This window comes from Mastigoproctus giganteus, chromosome 2 (genome assembly GCF_048544385.1).
Source record: "Mastigoproctus giganteus isolate SK-2022 chromosome 2, ASM4854438v1, whole genome shotgun sequence".
Taxonomy (NCBI): Eukaryota; Metazoa; Arthropoda; class Arachnida; order Uropygi; family Thelyphonidae; genus Mastigoproctus; species Mastigoproctus giganteus.
Genome location: NC_143576.1, coordinates 10177225 through 10199256, shown reverse-complemented (window position 1 = coordinate 10199256; position 22032 = coordinate 10177225). Strand labels below are relative to the sequence as shown.

Genomic DNA, 22032 nt, shown 5'->3' with positions numbered 1-22032 from the left:
AACTAAACACCTTAGAGGAGGTGTAATTGAGGTGAATTAGGCTCTGAGAGGAGACACTAAAATTTTAACTATTATAAATGATCGCGGAATCAGGGGCCATGAATTCATATCAGGAGAAAGAGGTTTAGACTGAATTGCAGGTAGGTTTCTTTTAGATAGTGAGTAGTTGATTGTTCGAATAAGTTTTGTTTGAGTTTCCGAGGCTGACAACTTGCGGAGATTCACAGGTCAGCTGGATAGGTAATTAAGCGAAGAAGGATTGAAATAATAGTTAATTTTATTTTATTACTTACTTACTTATTTATTTATTTTTTCCTGGTGCAGAAAAAATCCTCGGGCTTCATTGCACCATATGGCTACTACTATAGGTCAATGAGCTTAGAAATTTTAATTCATTATCTCGCAAAAAGGACGGACATTTTTTGTCATGCATGATATATCAACATTTTTAGTTTTTCCGAATATGTCGTTCAAAGAAATGTAATAAAAATCTGAATGAGAAATTCCACAGTCTACTTTTCGTTTAATGTTTTCATTTAAAATGCTTTTGGAAAAAAATTCCGATATGAATTTCTCTTCCTCGTGCGAACACTGAATATACCAGGAGGGAGAATGATGATGAAACATTAGAAAGAGGACGTTGCACTAACTTCGGGGGCTGTAGCTGAATCGATTTCTTCTCTAGGAAACTAGCGTGAAGAACGGCAATGGAAAAAAAAAAATAATAATTGAATAACAAAAATCTGGATGTTATAATCAAATAAGAGATGAGGTGAAAATCAGATTTTAAGATACCCCAAATAGATAACGAAATACAGTATAACTAATAAAATGGGAAGAAGTTGTATTTTTCTTCAAGTGTTCGATTTCAGTCATTAATTTTAACCATGGACATTTATTTTTCTACTGAATTGCTTAATATTTGAAATGTGTGTGATTTGACACGCTATTAGAAATGAAAAAACCAGTCATCTGTAAGGACACCTGATTTTAATTGTTAAAAATCAGGTATTCTCAAATGTGCTTTAAATGTTCCCACGGATTGGAAATGTGCGAATGTATCCCCAGTTCACAAAGGAGGGGGGGAATCAAAGTAATTACAGACCTGTTAGTTTAACTTGTGTTCTGGAGAAAATAATGGAATCGCTGGTTAAAGAAGCATTGCAAGATCATTTAGACAAGACTGCAGAAATAATTCTGACAGCATGGGTCCGTTAAGGGGAGGTCTTATCTGACCAATTTGGTTGGATATTATGATGTGGTCACAAAGAAAACTAATGTACAAGATGCCATTGCTATGTTCAGAATGATGCTCTGCTTTACCTATACAATAATTAGCATTAGCATTAGTAGAGGCATATGATGCAAGAAAGCAAGCTTATTCAGCATCAGCCAAAAAAAAAAAAACCCTCTCCCATTTCACCCCTCCGTTCGTTCGAAATACCTGTCCAGTTGAGCTTTAAATTTGTTTAGGCTATCAACTTCAACAACAAGTGATGGAAGTCGGTTCCACCAACCAACCACCCGCTGGCCAAAGGCAAATTTCCGCACATCTATCCGACATCCGTCCTTCCTCAATTTGAATTTATGCCCTCTGAGGTGATTATTCTGAGAAAGATGAAGAATCCCATTGGCATTGAGCATGCTGAAACCATTCAAAGCCTTATGCACCTCTATCAGATCACCTCGCCGGTGCCTAGTCTCCAGACTCTGTAATTTGCAAAACTTAAGCCTTTCTTCGTAAGAGCAACCCTTTGTTCCATTTACTAATCTTGTTGCCCTTCTCTGTACCCGTTCCAGCAGCTCTACATCCTTCTTGAAATGAGGCCTCCAGACCTGTATACAGTACTCAAGATGTGGCCTAACCATTGCCTTATACAAGGGAATAATCACCTCCTTATCCCTGCTAGAAAAATTCCTCTTTATCATTGACAAGACACCATGAGCTACTCTTGCAGCTCGTCTGCACTGCTCAGAGAACTTCATATCTGCCTGCACAATTACCCCCAGGTCCTTTTCATTCTCCACTACTGTCAGTGTAGTACCGCAGAGTTGATACATTGCTCTGGGGTTACTGTTACCCATATGTAGTACTTTACATTTGTCAATGTTAAACTTCATTTGCCACCTCTCAGCCCATCTGTTCAACCTTTCCAGATCCTGTTGCAGCAGCATAGCGTCAGTAGTGTCCTTAACGACCCTGCCAACCTTTGTATCATCTGCAAACTTAGACATTAAACTTAATATCCCATCATCAATATCATTCATAAACACCGAAAACAACAATGGACCCAACACTGAACCTTGAGGAACTCCACTAATAACATTAGTCCACGTTGAGCAGTGTCCATTGATTACCACTCTCTGTCTTCTACCACTCAACCATCCCCTTATCCATAGCAGCAATTTGCCTCCAATGCCACACTGCTCCAATTTGTGCAGCAGTCTTCCATGTGCAACAGTATCAAAAGCCTTTCTAAGATCCAAATATATAATATCAAAGTTATTCCCTGCATCCAGTTCTTTTGTGACTACATCATAGTATCCAATCAAATTGGTCAGGCAAGACCTGCCCTTAACAAAACCATGCTGCGTCTGAGCTATAACTGAATTCTTGTCTAGATGATCCTGCAGTGCTTCTTTAACCAGTGCCTCCATTAATTTACCTGGAACAGAAGTTAAACTAACAGGTCTATAATTACTTGTGTCAGCCTTTCATCCTCCTTTGTGAATTGGGGTTACATTTGCACAACTCCAGTCTATGGGTACCTCCCCTGAGTCCAAAGAAGCTCTCATAATTATGGCTAGGGGTTTGCATACTTCCTTTGCTCCCTCCTTTAATATAACTGGATAGATCCCATCCACCCCAGGTGCCTTTTTTATGTTTATCCTCAACAATCTCTCCTCCACTTTCCTCTCAGTTATTACAAAATCATCCAGCTCACTGCCAATGTTTACTTTACCTACATCATTCTCCTTCCTGAATAACTCCTCATGCGTGAATGTAGATGCAAAATACTCGTTTAGATTGTTAGCCACCTGAGCAGGATCCTCAACTGTTGAACCATCAATATCCAGTGGACCAATCTGATTCATCCCTTTCCTTCTCGAGTTCAAGTATGTAAAGAACTCCTTTCTGTTTTTCTTTGCATCCTTTGCCAAGGATTTTTCGTAGTCTGCCTTTGCCTGCCTAATCTCCTTTGTGACTTGGTTACAGACCAACTTATATCTATCATAGGCTTCCATGTCACCCATTAATTTGTATGTATCCCATGCATTTTTCTTCTCTGCCACATGTCTCATTAGTCCATCTGACAACCATTTAGGCCTAAACCTTGAACAATATTTCTTAGTTGGTATGTAAAGCCTGGTAGCCACCAAGATTAGTTCCTTGAATGCTTCCCATTTTGAGTTTGCTGTTGGTAACATCATCAGTTGGTCCCACTGTATAGAATTTAAATACTGTCTCAGACCATCATAGTCGCCTTTACGAAAACAAAACCCTTCCCTTTACCTCTGATGGTAGTTACCTCCTTGAGTAAATCCCACTTCAACACACTGTGATCACTGCCACCTAGTGGTTCATTTATCTGCAGGTTCTTAATGCATGAAGAATCACTACTGATAATCAGATCAAGAGTATTGCTCCCTCTTGTTGCCTCACGAACATGCTGATGTAGAAAACAATCATCCAATAAATCCACAAAAGCCTTGCTAGTGTGCGAGTGACCAACCCACAAATTCCAGTCAATATCTGGGAAATTAAAATCCCCCATTATAAGACTCTCTGATTTACTGGCCCACTCTATTTCCCTGTACAATATATTATTATACTCATCAGAGTCATTAGGCCTATAGCACACTCCTACTCTCAATTTTGATTTCCCTATGCTTATGTCACACCAAACTGACTCGACACTGCCCTGTCCATCGATGTCAACTGGCTTCACTTCCTTTGACTTTATGTGTTTCTTAATTAATAGCATAACCCCTCCTCCCCTCCTGTCCTGTCTATCCTTTCTATATACATTGTATTCCCCAAATTCCAGTTCCGCATTACTTATATCTGTGTGACACCACGTCTCTGATATCCCAACAATATCTGCCTTTGATGTTTTGAGCAATACCTCAAATTCATCAAATTTATTTACCAAACTCCTAGCATTGGTGTACACGCAGGTATACATGCACCTGTTTCTATTCTTAGCTACCCTAACACAACCCATGTGTTTACTTGTAACGCAATGACTACCAGCAGTCTCTGAAATATCCTGCATCTTGTTTTTCAGACTTCTGCTCATTTGAATAGAAGCAGTGCAAGAATCACTTCCACCTCTGCCAGTGGCTACTGTTAATCTATTAGTCCTTGTATCACCCCCAACTAGCAGTTTTCCGACCCACCTAACACTGCCTCGACAGCATCAGCAAAAATTCTTGCACCCTTTCTATTTAAGTTTATCCCATCCCTGTAGAAGCAATCTCTCCTGTTAACAAGTACAGTCCAGGCTGAAAAAAATTCTACCCCTTGAGCCTTGCACAATCCCTCCAGGGCCGAATTGATCGACAAGGCTCTCATCATATACTCCCTCCTATCGTGTCTGGGCAGAATTGCAGACACTTTCAAGTTCAACCCTAATTCACGGCTTTTTTTCAACAGTGACCTGTACTTGCTAAGTAATTCCGCCGGTCTCCTACTCTTAATATCATTAGTGCCAACGTGTACAACTATATCACCTTTTGTGCCCTTAAAAGATGATATCCGCTCTACAACGTCATCAACCTTTGCCCCTGGCAGACATACCCTGGTCCTATTCCACCTATCCTTTTTACAAAGCATTTATTTAATTAATAAACAAATGAAATTATGACTATATTATAATATAAATTAGATTATATAATTGTTTAAATTATAAGAAGCTAGGAAGATTTACAATTCTCATTTTTTTTTTATTTTCAGCCAAAAATTTTTAAACCCTATAGTTAATACAGTAGAATGAATTTTGCCTTCACGATTGCAGGGGTATTAGTGTTTGTAGTAGCAAACTTATCAGCAAAAAAAAAAGAAAAAAGAAAGTCCCATATCACTTGTCATCTGCCCTCTAATAGTTTGCCAATGCCTTTCTTGAATTAATTCAAACTACCCACTTCTACAAAGACAGGATTGAAGTTAATTCCAACAATCAACTGCCTGGTCTCCAGATGCTATAGCTTGCACAACCGAAGCCTTTCCTGATGCGAGCGCCCCATTTGTTCTTCTCACTAATTTCGTTGTTCTTCTCTGCACTTATTTCAATCGATCCACATACTTCCTAAAATGAAGCTTCCAAATCTTTATGCAGCACTCAAGATATAATCTAATCATCACCTTATACAATGGGATAATCACCTCCTTATCCCTGCTGGAAAAATTCCTGTATATCATTGACAAAACCCTATGAATTGGATTGGTAGTCAATCTCCACTGCCCATATAACTTCCTAGCTAACTGCTCAATTACCCTAAGTAGATTTTATATATTAGGTTCATCAGTGACTTAGACGACATTACGCCTTATATATTATGTCTGTAACTTGCGTATGTTCTGTAGTCAATTTGCCTGTTTTCACAATGGAAAACTTTTTTCAGGGGAAAAAAAAAAAATACCCTGAGACTGGTTAACTTAGCCACGTAGTGAAAAAGGCCCATAAAAATTCCTTAAGTCATTGAAGGGATTCAAACTTAGGCCTTTCTATCCAGCATGGAGAGGACCGTGATTATATCAACTATGATACATACCAGAGTACAATTACCACAGATTTTTTTTTCTTTATTCTATACTACCCGGAGTGCAGTCTGCCTAATTTTTCTAAACCTTGCTGCAGTAGCATGCCCTGATTGCTGTTATTTACTACTCGACCAACCTTTGCATCAACTGCAGAATTAGACAATAAGCCCAATATGCCTCAATATCTTTAATAAATTTTTGCACAGCTTGCTATTTATTTATTTTGTTTGTTTGTTTTCAGCGCATCAGCTACCAAGGCCATATTGCGTCGTATATACAGTATTGCTTGTAAATTGCATGTGTTCTGAGGTCGATTTTTCTGTTTGCTGGACAAAAAAAACCAGACTTTCCGGGAGAAAAAACCATGTGCTATCATCTCCTGAGACCGACTAACTCAGCCGTGTTGTGAAAAAAAACTTGTAAAAATTCCTCCTGTCATCGACGGGATTCGAACTCGAGTCTTTTCCAGCTGGTGTGAGGAGGATGGCGATTCTGCTGTGCTACCCACGAGGGTGCATAGTTTTGAAACCGATGAAACACCAGAGGCATTTATTATTATTATTATTAATAGCCATATGGCGCAAGGAAGCCTGAGGCTTATGCTGCACCAGCTAAAAAAAAATTCTGAATTACCCCGAGAGAGAGAGAGAGAGAGTGAGAGTGTAGAAGGGAATCACCAAGAAAGAGAAAAATGATGATATCCAGCTCCAGGACCCTGGCTGTGCCAAGCCCATACTCACCAGATGTGAGCCCCTGGGGTTAAATATATTCTTGTATGGAGAATGTGTCCTACCCACATGTGCTGAATGGAGCAAAAGACAGTATAATTGAATTTATAATTCATTGTAAAATTATAACGATTTTTATTATTTAAATCAATTATTACAAAAGTCTTTTTGTGTAAAAATACCATATAATTGATATTATTAATAATAATTTAATTAGTTTTATAACTTAATTATAATTATTATAAATTAATATTTTAAATAATTCAAATATCAATTAATTAATATTATCACCTCAGGGGCTCACATCTGGTGAGTATGGGCTTGGCACACCCAGGGTACCGAGCTGGATATCATCATTCTTCTCTTTCTTGGTGATTCCATTCTACTTCTCTCTCAGGGTAACTAGGGAATTTTTTTTGACTGGTGCAGCATAAGCCACAGGCTTCCTTGCACCATGTGGCTAAGTAATAATAATAACTATAATTTAATTATTTTTATGAAAACAAATGGTCATTTCTAATATTTGGCCATAGGTGTTGAAATTCCTAATTAATTCCATAGCTTCCTAGTCTATGCTAATTACGCTTCGTGATGTCAACAAAACGTTAATGAGCCAGTTATTTAAAAGATGAGGAAATGGCTAAGTAGCACGTGAACCTTTTGGCAACGTAATTTCATCACAAAAAAATGCAGTTGGCAAAATAATTGGCAGTTGCTTTGCCATCTCCTGAGAGCTTGGAATGGAAGGTTCGCCATGATAAACCATGCACACGACATTACCGACATGTACACAGAACAGGATTTTAGTGTCCAGACATTAGCATTAGTACAGGCATATGATTGAGGAAACCAAGCTTATGCAGCATCAGCCAAAATAAAAATAAATAAAACCACTCCCATTTCACCCCTCCGTTCGTTCGAAATACCTGTCCAGCTGAGCCTTAAATTTATTTATGCTATCAACTACCACAACAAGGGATGGAAGTCTGTTCCACCAACCAACTACCCGCTGGCTAAAGGCAAACTTCCACACATCTATCCTACATCTGTCTTTCCTCAATTTGAATTTATGCTCTCTCAGGTGATTATTCTGAGCAAGAGGAGGAATCCCATTGGCATTGAGCATTCTCAAACCATTCAAGCCTTTATACACATCTATAAGATCACCTTGCCAGTGCCTAATCTCCAGACACTGTAATTTGCAAAACTTAAGCCTTTCTTCATAAGAGCAACCCTTTGTTCCATTCACTAATCTTGTTGCCTATCCCTGTACTCGTTCCAGCAGCTCTACATTTTTCTTGAAATGAGGCCTCCAGACCTGTATACAGTACTCAAGGTGTGGCCTGACCATTGCCTTATACAAGGGAATAATCACCTCCTTATCCCTGCTAGAAAAATTCCTGTATATCATTGACTTGACACCATGAGCTACTCTTGCAGACCATCTGCACTGTTCAGAAACCTTCATATCTGCCTGCACAATTACCCCCAGGACCTTTTCATTCTCTACCACTGTCAGTGTAGTACCACAGAGTTGATACATTGCTCTGGGATTACTGTTTCAAATATGTAGTACTTTATATCTGTCAATGTTAAACTTCATTTGCCACCTCTCAAGCCCATCTGCTCAACCTTTCTAGATCCTGTTGCAGTAGCATAACATCAGTAGTGTCCTTAACAACCTTGCCAACCTTTGTGTCGTCTGCAAATTTGGACATTAAGCTTGATATACCATCATCAATATCATTTATAAATACAGAAAACAACAATGGACCCAACACTGAACCCTGAGGAACTCCACTAATAACATTAGTCCACGATGAGCAGTCCACTGATTACCACTCTCTGTCTTCTCTCCCTCAACCATCCCTTTATCCATAGCAGCAATTTGCATCCAATGCCACACTGCTCCAATTTGTGCAGAAGTCTTCCATGTGCAACAGTATCAAAAGCCTTTCTAAGATCCAAATATATAATATCAAAGTTATTCCCTGCATCCAGTTCTTTTGTGACTGCATCATTGTATCCAATCAAATTGGTCAGGCAAGGCTTTCCCTTAACAAAACCATGCTGTGTCCCAGCTCTAACTGAAGTCTTGTCTAGATGATCCTGCAGTGTTTCTTTAACCAGTGCCTCCATTAATTTTCCTGGAAAAGAAGTTAAACTCACAGGTCTATAATTATGTGTCAGCCTTTGATCCTCCTTTGTGAATTGGGATCACATTTGCACATCTCCAATCCATGGGTACCTCCCCTGAGTCCAAAGAAGGGTTTACTTACTTGCTTTGCTGCCTCCTTTAATATAATTGGATAGATCCCATCCATCCAGGGTGCCTTTTTTATGTTTATCTTCAACAATTTCTCCTCCCCTTTCCTCTCAGTTATTACAAAATCATCTAGCTCACTGCCAGAGTTTACTTCACCTCTGGCATTCCCCTTCCTGAATAATTCATGTGTGAATGTAAATGCAAAATACTCGTTTAGTTTGTTAGCCACCTGAGCAGGATCCTCAACTGTTGAACCATCAATATCCAGTGGACCAATCTGATTCATTCCTTTTCTTCTAGAGTTTACATAAGTAAAGAACTCTTTACTATTTTTCTTTGCATCCTTTGCCAAAAATTTCTCATAATCTGCCTTTCCATGCCTAACCTCCTTTATGACTTGATTACAGACCAGCTTATATCTGTCACAGGCTTCCATGTCACCCATTAATTTATATGTATCCCATGCATTTTTCTTCCCTGCCATGTCTCTCATTAGTTCATCTGACATCCATTTAGGCCTAAACCTTGAACAATATTTCTTAGTTGGTATGTAAAGCCTAGTAGCTTCCAAGATAAGTTCTTTGAATGCTTCCCATTTTGAATTTGCTGTTGGTGACATCATCAGTTGGTCCCACTGTATAGAATTTAAATACTGTCTCAGACCATCAAAGTCCCCTTTACAAAAGCAGAAACCCTTCCCTTTACCCCTGATGGTAGTTACCTCTTTGAGTAAATCCCCCTTCAGCACACTGTGATCACTGCCACCTAGTGGTTCCTTTATCTGCAGGTTCTTAATGCATGAAGATCACTACTGATAATCAGATCAAGAGTATTACTCCCTCTAGTTGCCTCTCGAACATGCTGATGTAGAAAACAATCATCCAATAAATCTACAAAAGCCTTGCTAGTGTGTGAGTGACCAACCCAAAAATTCCAGTCAATATCTGGGAAATTAAAATCCTCCATTTTAAAACTTTCAGATTTACTGGCCCACTATATTTCCCTGTACAGTTTCTTATTATACTCATCAGAGTCATTTGGCACACTCCTACTCTGAATTTTGATCTCCCAATGCTCATGTCACACCAAACTGACTCGACACTGCCCTGTCCATCGATGTCGACTGGCTTCACTTCCTTGGATCTTATGTGTTTCTTAACTAATAGCATAACCCCTCCTCCCCTCCTGTCCTGTCTATCCTTTCTATACACATTGTATTCCCCAAATTCCAGTTCCGCATTCCTTATATCTGTGTGACACCACGTCTCTGATATCCCAACAATATCTGCCTTTGATGTTTTGAGCAATACCTCAAATTCATCAAATTTATTTACCAAACTCCTAGCATTGGTGTACACGCAGGTATACATGCACCTGTTTCTATTCCTAGCTACCCTAACACAACCCATGTGTTTACTTGTACTGCAATGGCTCCCAGCAGTCTCTGAAATATCCTGCATCTTGTTTTTCAGGCTTCTGCTCATTTCAATAGAAGCAGTGCAAGAATCACTTCCACCTCTGCCAGTGGCTACTGTTAATTTATTAGTCCTTGTATCCCCCCCAACTAGCAGTTTTCCGACCCTCCTAAAATTGCCTTGACAGCATCAGCAAAAATTCTTGCACCCTTTCTATTTAAGTGTATCTCATCCCTGTAGAAGCAATCTCTCCTGTTAACAAGTACAGTCCAGGCTGAAAATAATTCTACCCTTTGAGCCTTGCACAATCCCTCCAGGGCCAAATTGATCGACAAGGCTCTCATCATATACTCCCTTTTATCGTGTCTGGGCAGAATTGCAGACACTTTCAAATTCAACCCTAATTCACGGCTTTTTTTCAACAGTGACCTGTACTTGCTAAGTAATTCCGCCGGTCTCCTACTCTTAATATCATTAGTGCCAACGTGTACAACTATATCACCTTTTGTGCCCAATATCTGTTGATTTAATGTGGTTAAGCTTTTTGAAAGTCATATGTAAATTTACAACTTTGTTTTGGTATTCTAGCAATAGTGTAAGGTGTCACATTTACGTTTTTATAATGCTGTTCGCTAAAATGCAGTATGAAAATGTGACTTCTTATATTAAGAGTTAATGGGTTTACCTTCAGGATTACTATACCTAATATAAAATTCATTTACTTATTTCCAAGGTGTTGCTTTTTTATATCATTCCTTTGATTATAACTTTTCAATACAATAAAACAATAGCAGTAGCAGCAGTGCTATTGCACTTTACTGTATCAGTATTTTCTTCTAAATATTTAACAACTATTTAACATTTCATGCCATTTCATTTTTATGTGCCATGTCAATGCAATTTTGACATGGCACATAAAAGAAAAAAAAAATGTGCCAAATACAGAATGCACATATAAATGTTTCTATCTAGTTATCTAGGAATTCATTCTAGTTCAATTCTGCTGTTACTGACTCAGTAGAAATGGATTTATCTTGTGTGAGATACATAAAGTTGATGCAGGACATCTGACATCCCAATGATACCCTTCCAACAGCAGATTTGGGAGGAAGGGTAATGGGTTAATTATCTCAATCAAACCATTATTTCAGATGAATATTTATTGCATTATCTGTAAGCTGTACAATTTTTCCAATACTGTTATCCTTTACACCCTACCTAAAACATGGGGATCTTGCACACCTTCCAGATCCTCGTGATATATCAGTTGAGAACCTCCAATCTAGATGTTAATCTATGTTCCTGCTTACTTTTGTTCTGCCGAGGTGAAAATATTTTTTCATAAATGCTGTAATTGTTAATTCTTAAATTTATAATTTTGTCATGTTTCTTTACAAAGAAATATTTACATGTTTTGATTAAATTTTATTTGGTCATGTATTTTAAATCCAGGGTATTTCCTTGGAAGAGCTACTAAATAAACTAAAATGGATATGCCTGATTTATTTTTGTCAAATTATTCAAATTAATACTTTTTTTTTTTTTTTTTTCCCTTCAAGGCACTTTTGAAATTGGCAACAGCACATCTTCAACGAAAAATTCCTCATTTTCCTGAAGTGAAAAGTGAAAATGGAGATGAGTACAAGTAGGCACTGATATATTATACTACATATATATATTTGGTGTGTGTGTATGTCTGTGTCAGTGTGTAGCTCCCACTCAGAATAAAATTGAACACATGACCCCAAGTTGGGTAGAGTGATGCATTATCATGATTTGTACTTGTATGTTGGAAGAGTAACAGTATTAATAAAGGCAAAATGATGCAAGGAAAATAGACTTATTTTAACTTAAATATTAGACTGTTAGCTATAAATTCCCCATCATCCAATTAATTATATATAGATATATATCCAGTTCAAAAGAAATTTTCTTATATACACTGTACAGCCACCCTTGCACTCTCTAGTGGGTGCATAAAAAAACAAAAAATTCTTAACTACTCTCTTTCAATGTTGAGGGACTTTGAGTGAGAGAATGCAAAGCAGAACCAAAATGATATGAAAAAATTATACACTAGCTGATTGCATTTTGGACAAGGATTCTTTATGGGTTTTAGCAACTCCATTTCTCCAATTTAAAAATAATCATTGATGCAGATCAAAACTGAAGACCACCCTGAGCGTGCATTAAAATACCTCACATAATTTAATATATGTTTTAATAGTTGGAGGTAGTGAATGCATTTAACCAATGCACCAGCTGATGGATTGGGTACATGCTCCCTAAGGTCCATAGTTACCATCTTCTGTAGTTTATATACACCTCCATAGGTAAGATTGGCAAATTCGTGGCTGTAAAAGCTGCCATTGTGAAATGTACTCACCTCCTCCACCAGCTCAAACAAAATTTCTGGGTTCACCGCTGCTTACTGGGCATGTCAGCAGTCTTTGGACTTTTTAAGAAGTTCAATTTTTATTTTTTTATTTTTAGGTGTGGGCTCCTTGCTTGGATGAAGGATTTCAAATGCAGTCTCAGATTTGCCTTATGCATGGGGTTATGATCTCTTTATCTGTACAAGAAAATGTTTGAGAAATCATTGATAGGGTACTGTGGGCCCTCCTTGCCACCTGCTTACACTGAATGAACTTCATGTCTGCTGGATCAATAACACCCAAATCTCTTTCTCTCTCTTGTTCCTGAGTGCAAAGTGAAATTTATGACCATAGTGCTTTTTTAAAGTGATTATCTAGTACACTTAACTGTAAATAAGTTTCTGCTGAGTTTCATAAATCTGTTTGAGTATTGAATTACTACAGCTAATAATGTATTATAGTCCTAGGAAGGAGAGTTCACCTTTCTTTAATCCTTTGTATTTTTGTTTAAACTAACACCCCTTTTTTCTTCACTAGGGTCACCAGGTGGCACTACTCGTGCCTCCACCTGACAAGGCTGGTAACCTGGGAGAAAAGACAACTTCACAGAGCTAAAAAGAACAAAACATGAATAACTCTCAAACTAACTTCTCTGTGCTGCCAGACACAACCCAGACAACTAAGAAAAAAGATATGACTAGCACAGCTACAGGCAAATGCCAGAAAACTGATCTTCAAATTTACCCAGTTACAACTTTCCTGACTATTAACTCTGGTAGTGAAAATCTCCTTGGCAAACTCTCTCCTTTTAGAGTTCAAAAGAAATTAGAAAGTATAGTTGGCTCCCCTAGATCTGTTAAAAGACTCAGATCAGAAGATATCCTTATTGTGATACCTGCAATGTTGGACATTCTGACTCTTGAATATTAATATCTTTGCTAGGCTATCAGTAATGATGATGTTCCATATATCACTGAACACCTCTTAAGGAGTAATTTGCACTGGAGATCTGTTACATGTGTCTGAAGAGGAGGTCTTTAAAGAACAGGGAGTAATCCAAGCCAATAGAATCTTCATCAGAAATTATGGCATCCTCACCACTATACATAATCTCATCTTGAACTTCAACACACACTGTACCCAATTTCCATTAAGGTCAGATATCTGCTCTACAGTGTCATGCCATATGTATTAAACCTATTATTTCCATGTTTCCAATTTCAGAAATACAGATATTCTCAGAGAGCTTCTTTGGAGAGCTCCTAATATTGCTAAGTGGGGATCATTTGATTGCAACTGAATTCCTGCACTACTCTATAACCAGTTTGAATTCCTGAATTACTTTAGAGTAGTGCAGGAATTAACTGAATTCCTGCACTACTCTTAAAGACCACCCTGCCAATGCTAGAACATTTTTACCACTGGAAAAGTGAAAAATTGATCCAAAATGATAAAACAAATCATAATGTTTCCTACTAGGAGGCAAAATTAATTTTATCAGCACCCAACCTGTGTGAACAGACCAAGTTATGCTCGGATTACTAATATGGGTAAATCAGTTGAATCACCAAGTCACGATATCCCCAAAAGAGTCTTTATCAAAGTATGTAAAAACCCTGTTGAGTACAACACAAACCCAAGCAGTTAACATGCCAGTTTTGCATGCTACTTAAAAACCTCTTCTCCTCCAACCAAAGATGCAATGAAAAACAAAGCCAAACTTCAAATCACCAACAGGAAATGGATATAGGCAAAAAACTTTATTTCTTTCCAAGTAAGACATGTATACAAGAAAGCATTTCATTTAAAAAAAAAAGATTAAGAATAAGTGCACAAAACCTTAGCACCTTAAAAATGCTCACAAAACTTAACAAGAAATAAACAATGAATACAGTACTTCCGTGGAATTGTTGTGGTTTCCAAGCCATTATTGATCTATATAATTTGATCTCTAAATATACACCAATTTGTCTCTGCTTCAGAGAGACATATTTGAAACCATTGACCAGTTAGTTGCCTTCACAAAATTTGACTGGCATAGTGTCTAGAAAACTTCAACTTCTTTCATTCTGTGCAACTGGTCTTAGATTAGCATTAGTACAGGCATATGATGCAAGAAAGCAAGCTTATGCAGCATCATCCAAAAAAAACCACTCCCATTTCCCCCCCTCCGTTCGTTCGAAATACCTGTCCAGCTAAGCCTTAAATTTATTTAAGCTATCAACTTCCACAACAAGGGATGGAAGTCTGTTCCACCAACCAACTACCCGCTGGCTAAAGGCAAATTTCCGCACATCTGTCCTACATCTGTCTTTCCTCAATTTGAATTTATGCCCTCTCAGGTGATTATTCTGAGCAAGAGGCAGTATCCCATCAGCATTGAGCATGCTCAAACCATTCAAGGCTTTGTACACCTCTATCAGATCACCTCACCGGTGCCTAGTCTCCAGACACTGTAATTTTCAAAACTTAAGCCTTTCTTCGTAAGAGCAACCCTTCGTTCCGTTCACTAACCTTGTTGCCCTTCTCTGTACTCCTTCCAGCAGCTCTACATCCTTCTTGAAATGAGGCCTCCAGACCTGTATACAGTACTCAAGGTGCGGCCTGACCATTGCCTTATACAAGGGAATAATCACCTCCCTATCCCTGCTAGAAAAATTCCTGTATATTATTGACTTGACACCATGAGCTACTCTTGCAGCCCATCTGCACTGCTCAGAGAACTTCATATCTGCCTGCACAATTACCCCCAGGTCCTTTTCATTTATTGGCGTTCATATTATTTTGACTGGGAACTGCATATATAACTGCCGAAAATTTTGCCGTTGGGTTTTAAAATATTCAGGTTTTTGTCAATAGGAAATGCAGTAAGTATATCATTTTCCTATTTGATTTGCAAAGGAACATTGTTATTCATCTGTAATATTGTGATTATATTGTGATTAATTACACATTAGTGACATGTATAATTTTATAGATTTATATAAGTTGCTTCTCCACTTGTCATTCTGGTGTAAACTGCTCTACTTTTACTTACTGTTAGTAAGCTTTTTAACATCCTTTAAAGGGTGGTCACGATCATAGCTATTATTATTTATATGGAGCATGGTTAACTTGAGTTCACTGAGTACTGGTTATGACACTGGTAACAGTAAAGCAGCTCTGCCCCTTCCCACTTTTTGGAATGGTCTGTATTTGATTCCTGTTACAGACCAGAGCAACTTTATTCCATGAATATGTGCATCTGTAGGCATAATACTATAGAAGTTTACCTTTTTACTGGAATTCATGTGTTGCTGTGGTCAGTGATAAATTCTTATAATTATTAATAAAACTCTTATTGAAATAATTATTTTATTTTTTAATAACTAAATAATTATTGATAAAATTTGCAAATTTTTCAAGTTTTTGATATGAATGCCATGATTTATATCAATATAATCATCATCATCAGCCATTTTTAATCCACTGCAGGATGAAGGCCTCTCCAGCAACTTTCAAATTCCTTCTGTTTTGTGCAATGGCCATCCATTGCACAAACTTGTGAATTTCATCTGTGCATCTCCATTGTTGACTTCCAGGTTTTCTTTTAGCTCCTCTTGAGTACCATTCTGTTATTTTCTTAGTCCATCTGTCATGTCTTCAAGCTATGGGTCCTGCCCAGGTCCATTTCAGTTCTTTAGTTTGATAAGAATGTCCTTTACTTGTGTTTGCTGTTTCTCTTCTTATCCAACAGTCTGATTCCTAATATAATTCATTCCATTCTTTGCTGCGTAGTTTTCAGCTTCTCTTCCATTCTTTTGGTGAGTGCCCAAGTTTCACTTCCATAAATCATGGTGGGGAGTGTACATTGGTTCATAATTTTACCTTTCAGATGAATAGAGATATTGTTCCTCCTTATGTGACTATATTTCTTGAATGCTATCCATCCAAAATTTATTCTTCTTTTGACTTCCAACCATTTATCATTATTACAACTAATGATTTGTCCAAAAAAAGTATATGACTCCACCTTTTCGATTACTGCTCCTTCGATGATTATATCCCTTTCTTTGGCATACTCATTCATCATTACTTTTGTTTTAGCTATATTTATCTTTAGTCTGAAATCCTTACTAACTCTGTATAACTGATTAAGATTTTCCTCTAATTCTTCGCAATCATGGCTTATGATCACAATGTCATCTGCAATTTGCGAATGGTTTCAGTACTCTCCATTCACATTGACTCCTTTCTGTGATCAGTCCAATCTTCTGAAAGCTTCCTGAAGGGCAGCAGTAAACAACTTCAGAGATATTGTGTCTCCTTGTCGAACTCCTTTCTCAATTTTAAATTTGCTCCTGTCTTTGTCTAGTCTAATAAAATAGGTAGTGTTCTCATATTTTCTTCAAAATCATAATGCACGGGGTGTCTCTGTCTTGTCTTGTCTTTCCAGTGCCCAAAACATTGCCTTATGCTGTATGGAGTCAAATGCCTTTTCATAATCCATAAATGCCAGACATAATGGTGTTTTATATTCATTTGCTTTTTCCATTAGCTGTGATATTATGTGAAGGTAATCCATAGTTGAGAATCCTGTCTTAAAGGTCTTAAAGTCTGCTTGCTCTTTTAGTTAATTCTCTTCAAGTATGCTTTGTAATCTGGTAATAATGACCCTTGTGAACAACTTGTAGGTGTGGGACAACAAGCTAATTGGTCTATAGTTTCCAATTCAGAAATTGGAAACTATAGACCAATCATAATTCAGCAAAATTATGATTGCATTGTTCCATTCCTTAGGCATTGCATCCTTCTAATGTATTTTGTGAAGAGTCTTGTAATTTCTGTCTTTCTCCCAATTTTAACAACTCTACAGTAACTTCATCTTCACCTGGGGCTTTTTGATTCTTCAATGCATGTTCTGCCTCATCAGGAAGGATCCATCTTCACCACTACTGGCATCATTCCCTTGCTCCTTATATAATACTTTATAGTAGTCTTCTGCTATTTTAATTATGCCTTCTCTGCTTTTAAAAGTACACTATCACTATTCTTCATATTCAGTTTAACTCTTATATGTGCTTTCTGCAATCTGTGATGTAATTTTAATTCTCTTCAGCAAGTCCCTTCAGATGACTTTCTTGTTAAATATGGATGTATGTAACCCTGAAATCTTCAGATTGAAATTTTCTGAATGAATGCATAATTATTCTTTAAAAAATGTCAGTTGTAATAAATAGTTTAAAGAAGATTGATATATTTATTGAAGCAAGGTATATAAAATATATCAAACATATTTTATGTAATTTTATAGTGAAAATATATAAAATTTTATTTAAAATGAAAATGAGAAATGAAATATTTCTTAGATATATTTGAAGTGTTTGTGCTTTTGTAATGCTTCTAATTGAGAATTATCTTAAAGCAGCATTTCCCAAATGGGGTTCCATGAAGTAAAATTAAGGGTTCCCTGAAAAAAAAAAACTTTTTTTTTTAAATTTTACACATTAAAAGTTAAAAATATTGTAGGTATGTTTATATCTGGCGGATGAGACGATATTTGGGTCAGGTCGCTTTTACTGCACAGCATGTGTACTAAACTGCCTTTGTAATTCAGAATCTGCACATTGCATTGACTGTATACTACCAAGTAAAAGTAAGAGTAAAACCTTATTTTTTCCCTGACAGGCACATATACAGGGTGGCTGCATTTATTTATGGGACATGAAAGAGGACAAAATGTGTAGTTACCTTCTCCCCTGGAAAAATGTAACTTTCAATTTAAAGGTATTTGACCTTGAACCAAGAAAATTTTTCGTCTGTGCCGCATTTCATTTTTTTTTTTTTTTATGTGCTATGCTAAAAATATTTAAGGGGTTCCATTATGTTGTACAAAATATAAAAGGGTTCCGTGACTACATTTAATTGGGAAACACTGATCTAAAGTGAGGGCATAGTCTGTTGTCACATAAGATCTGTCTGACCATGTTTTTCCAGTAAATTTACTTTATAATTTAGTGTAACCTTTATACGTATGATTTAATTGTCTGTGTAACATTCATTTGTAATTAAATTATTATTATTTCTTCTCTTTTATAGAACTGTTTATACTGTTTGGAGAACATTATTGGATGAAACAGAGAAAATTGCCAAGGCACGATTGGCTGCAGCTGAAGTATACAACCAACAAATATCAGAGAGTGCAAAGACGTTACGAGCCACAAAACTTCACATGGCTAAAAAAGTATGTTTCATCTTATTATAACTTTTCATTTCATTATTAATTAGTAATGTTTGGTATAAGTTATACAAAATAAATAAATAAAATTGTCAGAATATATTTATACATTCATTTATCTGTGATAATTCGGAGTTCCCTTGTTATCTAAATCAGGTCTGGGCAATTCATAGCCCGTGAGTTTTGTGCAACCCCTGTTGAGATTTATGTAACCCAGTAGTTTTCCAAGCAGATTAATTCAGCATATAGCATTGTAAATTGTAGTGCAGAATTGAAATTAATTTTTGTGAATGCAGCTGGTCAAATTGAATCTTACAAGAAATACACTGAAGAATCAGTTTCAAAATTTGAGAACTTGCAAAAATAGTGTGTTTGGTAATGTTTTTCATTATGTATTTTTTTATTTTTCACAGGAAATGTGTTATAGAAAAATGCCAACATGTATTGACAAATATTAATGTTTTGGTGTAACCACTAAGTCATTGCAGTTAATTATTTTAATAGCAAATATGATCATTGACCACATTTAGCAGTCATGCAGGCTTGAACCGTGGTATATTCAAATAGCATTAGCAAAGGCACATGATGCAAGAAAGCAAGCTTATACAGCATCAGCCAAAAAAAAAAAAAAAAACACACACACACACACACCCTTCTCATTTCACCCATCCACTCACTCTAAATGTTTGTCTAGTTCTGCCTTGAATCTATTTAAGCTGTCAACTTTTACAACGACAGATGGAAGTTTGTTCCAGCAATCAACCACCCGCTGTCTAAAGGCAAACTTCTGCACATCTGTCCTACAACTATCTTTCCTCAATTTGAATTTATGCTCTCTCGGGCAATTATTCTGAGCAAGAGGAAGAATCCCATCAGCATTGAGCATGCTCAAACCATTCAAGGCTTTATACCCCTCAATCAGATTACCTTGCAGGTGCCTAGTCTCCAGACACTGCAATTTGCAAAACTTAAGCCTTTCTTCATAAGAGCAACCCTTTGTTCCATTCACTAATCTTGTTGCCCTTCTCTGTACTCATTCCAGCAGCTCTATATCCTTCTTAAAATGAGGCCTCCAGACCTGTATACAGTACTCAAGGTGTGGCCTGAGCACTGCCCATGAGTTTTATGCAGCCCCTGTTGAGATTTATGTAACCCAGTAGTTTTCCAAGCAGATTAATTCAGCGTATTGTAGTTTAAATTGTATAGTTGATCAATTGGCAGCTTTGCTATATATATATATATATATATATATATTTTTTTTTTTTTTCCAGTGTGGAGTGCAAGAATTGTGCACTTTTATTTAAATACATGTGCTTCTTTACAGAGGCGGATTTAACGGCGGGCGCACCGGGCGCGCGCCCTGGGCCCCGACTTCAGAAGGGCCCACACAAAACCCCAACAAATTAGTTGAACTAATATGTTCAACTATTAGTTCAAAACTTTGTGATTATTATTATTCTATTATTAATTATATTATACATATATTATATTCAAATTTTATTGGAAATAAAACATTAATAGTACATAATATTTTTTATTTATTTAAAAAAATGGTTAACATGTATTTTTATTTTCCCTGTCTCTTTTTTTTAAGGGGCCCAATATTTTCTTCTGCGCCCGGGGCCTCAACCGATCTTAATCCGCTACTGCTTCTTTACTCTTGAATTTGACCACTCATCTATGTCAGGCCTCTGTATAGTTATTTGAGAGTAGTACAAAAATTGTTGTAGATATATTGATAAGTTAGGTTATCCGAAAAAGTAAACTTTGTTTCTATGAAAAATTCAAGATACAGTATGGCACCTTTTATCCAGCAAGCTTTGGGTATCAAGGTTGTTGGTTTTTTTGGTTTGTGCATTGCAGTTTACATTAGAATTAAACAGAAAATGAAGAAAAATAGCAATGAAAATTTTGCAATGTTATATAGTTATTCTTGGAGCTTCCAAATTTTAGTGGTCTCTGAACTTTGAAATCCCAAGTTGGTCAAAGGTTGCTGGCTGCTCAGTATAGCAGTCAGCAACCTTTGATACCTATTTTAGTGTCAAATAGTTTACTATTTGGCACCAAAATGGGTATCACAATTTTTTTTTTAACAGCAGATAATGATGTCAGGCTGTCAGTAACTTTGCAGCATTTGTTTTCTCCAGTGGGAAGTGCAGAAACTGAGTATTGATCAGGCATTCCTCAGCTACATAGTATGTTTCCTCTATTGTAGAGTTCAAGAAATTGTAGACTTATTTCCCATTTAATACTTTTAATATAGTATGCTTAATATACTTATAATATGTTTAATTCAATAAAAGGTGGCACTGATTGCTTAATTCTTAGTTTACAAATTTTGACTAATGACTCAAGGGAATGTCTTGAATAAACTTTTAACAGCAAATTATGGTTGGTCAATTGGCAGCTTTGCTATATATATATATTATTTATTTTATTTATTTTTTATTGATTTTTTTTTTTTTTTTTCAGTGTGGATTGCAAGAATTGTGGACTTTGATTCTTTTGATTTTCAGTTTAATAATATAGTCAGTCATTTTCGCACCTGAGGATATACAACAGTTTACTGTTCTAGGTTTGGTTAGAAAAAGTTGAAAAAGCAAAAAGTAGTAGTGAAATTTTATAAACAAGAAGTCTGCTGTGGAGAGAGAGTCATGCCCACTTTCCAACTGAAAAGACTACCAAGTGCATTCTTATTTCATTCCTAAATGTGGTGTATTCCCCTCCCCCATCCAGGCCATTGGTCATATTTGAAGGATAAGTCGTGTAGATTTGAGCTCTTTTTTTTTTTTTTTTTTTTTGTCAAATAAAAAAAAAGCAAAGCATCTGATAAATTTGATGCATTTATTGAAAAAAAGAAGTTAATCTTTATTAAAAAACATAAATGCAAATTGAAAACTAAGCAACATGAAAATAAAACAGTTAAAAAAAAAAAAAAAAAGAAAACAAAACAAAATTCAGTTCAAGAGGTATCACTGCTTTATTAATGACTTCTGTTCTGAAAAGGAAACCAACTTCAGTTGGTGAAAGGAGTAAATCATGTGATTCATTCAGTGATTGACCAATGTGTACCCATTGGTCAATGCTCTAATAATATATGTCCCTTTTCTTCTGCTTATCCTTTGCCTAAAATTTGCAATATCTAAGATTACATTTGGCTGGTCATTTAATAGAATTTTTCCACAAGCTCATTAGGAGATAAATTTAATTATGGCTTCAAATATTTCTAAAATTTTCAACAATGCCCAAAGTGAATTTCCCATTGTC

At 36.5% G+C, this 22032-nt stretch overlaps 1 protein-coding gene across 1 annotated transcript in view; it reads left to right on the top strand.

Annotated features, from left to right (window-relative positions):
- The window catches only part of nwk (FCH and double SH3 domains nervous wreck), a 505896-nt gene that overhangs the window by 220532 nt on the left and 263332 nt on the right, over positions 1–22032 (top strand). Inside the window, exons 4-5 of the mRNA XM_090389564.1 lie at positions 11733–11818; positions 18627–18771. Of these exons, the coding sequence (XP_090245690.1) occupies positions 11733–11818; positions 18627–18771 (231 nt within the window). The remainder of the gene's footprint in view (positions 1–11732; positions 11819–18626; positions 18772–22032) is intronic.